This window comes from Parus major, chromosome 5, assembly GCF_001522545.3.
Source record: "Parus major isolate Abel chromosome 5, Parus_major1.1, whole genome shotgun sequence".
Taxonomy (NCBI): Eukaryota; Metazoa; Chordata; class Aves; order Passeriformes; family Paridae; genus Parus; species Parus major.
In genome coordinates, this window is record NC_031774.1 from 50,222,665 (window position 1) to 50,230,484 (window position 7,820).

General features: G+C 42.3%; 1 protein-coding gene across 7 annotated transcripts in view; it reads left to right on the top strand.

Annotated features, from left to right (window-relative positions):
• EVL (Enah/Vasp-like) overlaps positions 1 to 6,189 on the top strand; it is a 117,792-nt gene extending 111,603 nt beyond the window's left edge. For 3 of the 7 annotated variants that reach the window (XM_015630894.3, XM_015630892.3, XM_015630893.3), the window contains exons 9-14: positions 205 to 271; positions 1,578 to 1,644; positions 1,744 to 1,806; positions 4,025 to 4,091; positions 4,469 to 4,526; positions 5,582 to 6,186. In XM_015630894.3, coding sequence (XP_015486380.1) covers positions 205 to 271; positions 1,578 to 1,644; positions 1,744 to 1,806; positions 4,025 to 4,091; positions 4,469 to 4,526; positions 5,582 to 5,619 — 360 coding nt within the window. In that variant the 3' untranslated portion in view covers positions 5,620 to 6,186. Of the gene's footprint in view, positions 1 to 204; positions 272 to 1,577; positions 1,645 to 1,743; positions 1,807 to 4,024; positions 4,092 to 4,468; positions 4,527 to 5,581 lie in introns of all 7 variants that reach the window. The other 4 variants (XM_019007007.1, XM_019007009.1, XM_019007008.1 and 1 more) reach the window with 4 other exon arrangements.
• The last annotated feature ends 1,631 nt before the right edge of the window (positions 6,190 to 7,820 follow it).

Below are 7,820 nucleotides of genomic sequence, written 5' to 3' on the forward strand. Positions count from 1 at the left end.
CTAAAATAAAAAGGATGTATTTTGGCATCCAGTGTGAGGAAAGTTAAAGTTTAAATGGCCTTGAGCTCAAATCTTGGCAGCAGTGCTTGTTGGACAGGGAGGAAACTTGCTGTTGTACCACATGTGCAGCAGCTGTCTCCAGAGTAGAAGAGGACTCTGCAATTCATCCCCAAACTCATTAATGTCCTGTTTTTCTCTTTGTAGGATGATGCTAGCACCTCTCCTTCAACCAGTACACGAGGCTCTGCCCAGCAGCAGCAAAATTCATCAGGTATTAATTAAGTTGAACTGCTGGCATTGTAGTTGTCTTCTTAATCTCGTCTTCACCACCACCTCTAGACTCTGGATTCATTGTCCTACTTCTGAGTGCAGCAGCAGTAACTAACAGAAAAATTCCCAGATACCTATTGTTTTTAAAACTGTACTCAGCAAGAAATTATGACTTTTATATGCTTCACAGTCAAGAAAATTGCAAAACAGTTTAGTTAGACATGTAGCTGAGGATCTGTGTCTTCAACATTACACACCTAAGTCTTTTAAGAGAAAAAAGCTGTATTATTTTACTTTTTGTACTGCAGATGTCCTGATCTATACAGTTGGGGTTTGGATGTCAAACTGCTATTCTTCTTTAATCTAATAGTTTTTTTACAATAAGGTTGATCCTGAGTGTTCCTAGATAAAATTGGTTTTCCTACAATTAATTGAAATAACTGCATCTGAGTAGATGAGCTGCAAGCACTAACATTCATCCCTGTGTCAGTCTTGGCTTTCTTGAATGCTGAGAGAAATCTCTCCCGAGGGAATGACTATTTAACCATTCCAGCTTCCTTTTGGAACAAAGCCATGACTTGTGTGCTCTGCAAGGGAAGAGGAGGAAGCCAGGAGAAAGGTGTATGTAAATAAGATCTAGAGATTTCCTGGGAGTGCCTGTAATTCTTTTAAAAGGCTTTTTAGGACCTCACAGAGGAGCAAATCCTTGTGTATAAAGTTGTCAAATCTCTGCAGCAGTGCATTTTAGGAGGAGACTCGGATGATAGGAAGCACTTTCAGCAACAAGGGTTATGTAGTACAGCTTTTTGAGAATGTTCTGTGAGTTAAAAGTGTACACAACATTAAATAAATTCTCTGTGGAGATTTGCATAGTGGGATCTTACTGTCCTTTTTATATGCACACACATCTTCTGCCAACTATGCAGACAAAAACCCTAAGACTTCTTAAATTAAAATATAAATAAATATTGTACTGAATAAAGTAAGCCTTGCAGCAATTAGTCTGTATTTCCTAATAGAAATAGAAATTAGAAATAGAAATTTTCCTCCTACTGTTCCAGTTCAATTTCCTTTTAGTATTGTTTAACTATGTGGTCCCTAATTAAAGGGATCACTAAGCAGATTTTTGCCAGTGCTTTCCCAATAATGTAGGCAAATGCACTCATTCAGCAATCTCATTTTCCTGGTTCTTTTCCTAAGTCACTCATCCTCACTCAATGAAAGCAGCTGTATAAGACAATCAACTTCAGGATATTTTTATTTTTAGAGCAAAAATAATAAACTAACTTTTCATGTTTGTTTTTCAGACTCTGGGAAGAAGCCATGGGAAAGGAGCAATTCTGTTGAAAAGCCTGTATCTTCATTGCTTTCTAGGTGAGCTGCATGTCCCTGTGGCTGGCCAGCAGGCGGGATGGTCATGCTGTCCCTGTGGCATGCGCACCACTCATGTCTCGTTTCATTCCATTGCTGTAGAAATCCATCAGTGGTGAAGAGCTGTGAAGCTAAGAGCCCCACACAATCCCACGTGTCTTCTAGGTACTGGCTAACTGCCTGGCTTCTTAACTGTCTTGGCTTGTCCTTTGGCTCATCCTCATTCAGCACTAGTGTTTGTCTTCTGCCGCCTCTTTTTACTCATTCTCTTGCAGTCTGCTTTGTCTGTCGCTGCACAAAGTGTGAAGGTGTCATGTCAGAGGTTTGTTCCATGGAAACAGCCCATGCTGCTCACTTGGGCATTACAGATGTTTATCACCTGGAACCAGCACTTAAACCATCCATGTGTGTGTGTGGTGTAAGTCAGAGTCGTGGGTCTGGCAGTGCTGTGCCATGTGGAAATCATGTTTTGGACCATCTTGCTACATCAGGTTCATGGTGGCCCTGCCAATAGGTGAAGCTTTCATTGCCCAGCCTCTGCAGAAATTAAAAAGCAAAAGCAGAAATGATCTGAAAAGCTTGCAGCTGGGATAAGGGAAGTTATTCTTCTACCCATGCAACAGCAGTGGGTGCATAAGAAAGGAGAGTGAAGCTTGATAATAAAATCAAGACATAAAAAGGCCCCACCACAGATAAAACTTTCAGACACATGTGTTATAAAAACTAGCAGGTATCAAAAGCCAAGAAACCCAAAGTAAGACTCCAGAAGTCCTGTCAGTCAGAATAGCCAAGCTTCAGGATCAGCACCCATGTTTTGAATCACAGTTGATGTTGGACAGCGAGAGAGGCTTGCTTCCCATGCTGGTCCAGGAGCACCTGGTGTTTCTGGACACTGAGATGGATGGATAAGCTGAATAAGGTAGTAGAACACAAGCTTACAAATGTTCAGTATTTACTGCAAAGAGATGTCCCTTATTTTGCATTGTTAGGTATATGACAGTGCTGAGAGAGATAAGTTGCCAATGGCAACTGTCTGCACATACTTGGCTGCTTTGTTAAAAATGCTGTAACATGTTCTGCCTGAACATTTAGAGGGATGCATCCATGTTATTATAGCAAAATACAGTTTTGCCAGCTCTCCTAAAACCAGTGAAACATGTTGGTTCTAGGAAATACATGAGCTTCAAATAGACAGAAAAAGACCATTCTTCCTCCTTACAAATGGGAATGAAGCATGGGCTATTTAAAGCAGCCATCACATTTCAGTAGTTATCTTTTATAATGGCCTTGCATCTCAGGAGGAGGAGTTCAGTGGGAACAAGTGCTTTCCTAATTTAATGCCTGGAGTAGTGCTCAGTAGTAGTGCTTGCTTGAAAGACTTCTGTGGGGAAAGCAGCAAAGGTTTCTAAAGCTCTCAGTGGCGATTTGTTTCCATTCCTGATCAGTTTTATGGCATTTGGATCTTTCTTAACTCCATTAGCTGTGAGATGGTAGGACACATGTGAAGATTTCCCAAGGAAGGGTTGCAAGACCAAGCAACCCTGGGGAGCAGCAGCATCTCCACCAGCCCCCAGTTTGGGCTCAAAGATGATGGTAAAGTTATTCGAAGCCTTTGTACAGCATGGTTAGTTTTTAAAATATTTTAGAGTTACTGATTAAAAGAGAAAGGCAAACAGCTTCTGGTTTCTTAATTTATTTTATCAGATGTCATCGTGGCTCAGCCCACTGACTAATACCATGCAGAAAGACTGATAACACTCAGGTGCACTAGCCATTAAGGCCAGGCTGGTTTTGTTTCTGAGTCAATAAAAAATGACTGTGATACATAATACTATCAACGAGCCACCCTTGACTCATTCAGGTCTTCCAAGGAAAGGATTAGTGGGTTATTATTTTCCCAATAATACTTTTCTAAGATGTAATCTACTATTACTTTAGCACCCAGTGAAAGCCTAGGTTGCCAGGACAGGGCTGCTGTGCAGAAAAGGGACTGTGAGAGAAAACCAGACATGTAGCTTGCAAATTGCAAATGTCATAATAAACCATGGTGTTCAATAGGCTTTATCCCTTCAGCATTTTCTAACCTGAAATCACTGAGATTCCCAACACCAAAAAAAATAAAATAAAATAAATAAATGAATAACAAAAAAAAAAAATTCACAGCATCTGTGAGGGTCAGGTTGTGCATACAGGAGCAGTGCTGCTCTCTGGCTGCCAAATATTCCTGAGCAGCACAATAGGGACAGCAACAATCCTGTCCAGCACTTGAACACAGGTGCCCCTGCTCTGGGGTGGATTTCATCCACACCATCAGGTGAGTGCAGCTTAGCACACATTGTAGGGAACTGACTGGCTTTTTTATGCTTTTCTTCCATTTCTCAAGGATGAAGCCAGTGAGCAGCAGCAATGATGTGGCTATGGATGCCTTAGATTTTGATCGAATGAAACAGGTGAGTGAAGATGTCATTTGCACTTGTAGAGATTTGGCAAGCTACCCATTTTCCCCCATGCATGCGCTGTACGAGCAAAATGGCTGTTCAGTCTTCTGATTTCCTCTACAACTAGGTGCCTAGAGAAGGGCTAGCTGGTGAGCAGCAAGAGAGCACAATCTCACTGCTATTTCATCTTGATGTCTGCACAGAAATGTGCAAGTAAATATGCCAGCATCTTCTGCATCCTTGCCTAGGAGTGCAGATGCAGCTGTTAGTAGTGCTAGGCTCTGACCAGCAGTGGAGGTGGGGGACAAGCACAGCCATGTTAAACTTGCATTTTCTTCCACCAGTCAGAAGGAAATTCTGAGCAGCTGACTTGTGTTTTGTCTCATCAGGAAATATTGGAGGAAGTTGTAAGAGAGTTACACAAAGTGAAAGAGGAGATAATTGATGGTAAGAAAGAGAAAAATTATTATTTTTCTCATATTTATGACTAATTTTCCATAGATAAGATGATAGGAACTGCAGAGAGTTCCCTGGTGTTTTCAGACTTCTCTGACAGCTCTGATTTATACACACATTTGAAGAACAAGCATTTACTTTATCTGAGCTCTGACCATAACACTGCATTTACACCCTTTATTATGCTGTTGATGAGCATTTTTACCACCAGCCTATGAGAAATTCGTTGGCTGGTGTTTCTCGCAGGTGGGAGGGTGAGAAAGGGCCTGCCTGTAGCCCATGGCACATCAATTTATCACAATCAGCAAGCGTGAAATCACTTGTAACTTGCTGGCCACACAGGCCTGGGATGAGGAGGGAACAAAGGAAGCTAACTGAAAATCCTTCCCAAAAATCTTCTGTACGTTTCCTGTGCTTGAAGGGTTATTTCAGACCTTCACTCAATTACAGCTTTCCAAATAGCCACATATTTTTATAATTCATTGAAAAGTACAGGAGCTGCACCAAATGTATCAGTACATCTTAATAAATTGCTCTGCAGTTTACAACTGAAGGTATTTTTCAGGGCCATTATTGAAATGCACAGCAACATTCTCATTTGAAAGCCACATTAGGGCAAACGAAGATGCATGTCCACACCCTGCACTCCCCACGTTAGATCCACAGGGAAGGGGAAAAAGAGGAGACTGTAAAACAGCTAAAATCCATTCCCTGTGCCCTTGCCCTAGATGTGTGTGCTCACAAAACCTCGAGGCAGTTTGCAGTTGGAGAGACCCTTGTCCATACGCTACTGTCCCAGCAGCTTGGCCCTCAGAGCCTCCCTAGTTCATTCCAGTGCAAAACAAGGCATTCACATACACCACAGATGCAACTTCTTACAGTAGTACTGCAGTTTGCAAGCCAGCAGCTGACTGCTTACCCTTACTCATCCTTTTACCCTCCACTCATCCTTTTACCAGCGTGTACTTTCTGCAAGCTCCGTACTTAGCGTTTTCCATCACACTGGGTATAACATTATGCACTAACTTTCTGGTTTGGTTTTCTAGCCATACGGCAGGAGTTGAGTAGAATCAGTACAACATAATGATTGCAAAGCATTTGGACGGTACTAAGAATGCTAGGAAGATTGGATCATTTCTAAGTGTACCAAGGTCATGCAAGATGGTGAGAGAGGACACCGGCACTGTCTTTGTTCTTACACCCTTTTTATTAGCAGACTCAGCACACTTTGAAGCTTGCTGCTGCCTTGGATTCGCTTCATTTTACAAGTCTTAATCTAAAGATTATTAAATTTTAAATTTCTGGATTTTTTAGATTTCATCTGACACTGCACATTGGATTTGTCAGCCTTTTTTGTATTTTGTATTTGCTTATTTAAATGTATTACCTTTCTTTTTAGTAGTAGATAAGAACACACGTGAACCATTTGCTTTTGATAGATGACTTCAAAGTAATTTTACTAGTAGTCTGCAATGTAAATGAAGATCCTTTGCCAACAGAAATGTATTGAGGCATCACCAGAAGAAAGAGACATGTTTAGTTGTCAGCCAACAAGTTCTTTGTCTCAGAGTTATCACAATATTAAAAAATGGTACGTCAGTGCATCACAGTATCTGTGTTCATATTGGTAATAAACTGTTTATTGTCCACACGGCCCTGCCTTTGTTTCATTTGTCCCTTGAGCTCCTGCACTTGTGTGTCACTTGGTGGTAAGAGGAAGGTGACTCACTGTGGGGTGGCAGCCTTGCCTTCCCTCACCCTGGTGGCCCTCACCTGCCCAGCCCTCTCACATGGCTGGCTGAGCACCATGTCCTGCAGCCAGGCTGCCACAGCCTCAGCAGCTCTGTGCCAAAGAGAGTGGAGGACAGTGGCTTAAGGCTCTTCTCAGGCCACCACTATCTGCCCCAGCACATCTCCTGCTGTCACTGAAAAGGGCACAGGTCCCATCATCTGCACTCCTGCAGATTTGCAATAATAAAAAGGAGGTGTCCATGCAAAATAAGGCTACCAAAGGTTGATGCAAACTGAAATCCCAGGCACAGCACTGCTGACTAGGGACTTGAGGGGAGTCAGTTGTTAATGGTGTGCAGGTCTTGAGCTTTTCTGGTACAGGACACTGAACACTTAACAGTGCATAGCCAGTCCTATTATCCAGGCCATGAAATTGTTTCCTTTACCGTCATTCTTCCCTCCAGAGCAATCTTGGGAATTTCTGCTTGACTTAGTCTGGTGCAAGCTTTGCGTGGCAGTTGTCTCAATACCATCTTCTGGTAACCTCATGCAAAAGCCAAGAGATTGGAGTCCAACTATTGAAATCTGTCAAGTATTTTCCAAGATCTCTTCATTTCTTCCGGCTTCCATAAAGATTTTATTTTAAAATCCAGGTGCTGAGGATTGGTTTTGGGGGCAGAGCCTGATGCAGCAGCCCAGGAGAGCCTGTGATTGTCTGCTTACTGGTGGAGCAGGCAGCAGGCACAGCCAGCCTGCCACAGGAGACCCAGGAGAGGAGGCAGGATGGATCCCATTTGGCAGTCAGCTGTAAAATGTTACCTGTTTTGTTTTGGGCTGTTCTTCAGCAGTCTTCAAAGCAACCCAAATGGCCTTTTAGAAATGAGTCTTTTACAGTTTGGTTATACTGTAGATTAAATATGGAAGAAATGGGAGAAATCTGAATTTAATGCGACAGTGAGCTCCAGACTGAGACTGATGTTTGTAAACTGAAGTTCTGTTAGCCAACAGAAGGCAAGAGAGAGGTTAAATAGCAGGATAAAGATTTCCACATGGGAACTAAAGCAGGCTGATGTGCACTACATTGCAACAACCCCAGGACCACAAGAAGGAGCCATCCCAGTAAGAATGACCCAGACAAGCATCAGTAACAGCAGAGATTAGAATGCTCTGTTGCATAAATCTCTTACAGTAGCTCATGAATTTCCTAATTACAAACCCATTTAATGGCATACCTAATAATGGCAAGTACTCTTCAAAACTACTGCTGCTCAAGATCACATTGTTTTGTGAAACTCTCCTGTAATCCTAATTCAGGTTCTGGAAGTTGGTGCTTGGCATGGTTCATGTTTTCCCTTGGAATGTGGCATTCTGCCTAAGGTCAGTGGTAACCATGTTGTATGGCATGCCCCTGTGTTAACATCAGCCAGCTGCTGTAAATGAGATTTTCTTACTTTCTTTAATTACCTTTGCAGGCCTCATATAATTACGACATAATAAGCTGAAGTTTGCACAGGGCCACTTAGTGGGAGCAAAGTATGTGGGGTGGAAGGTGAA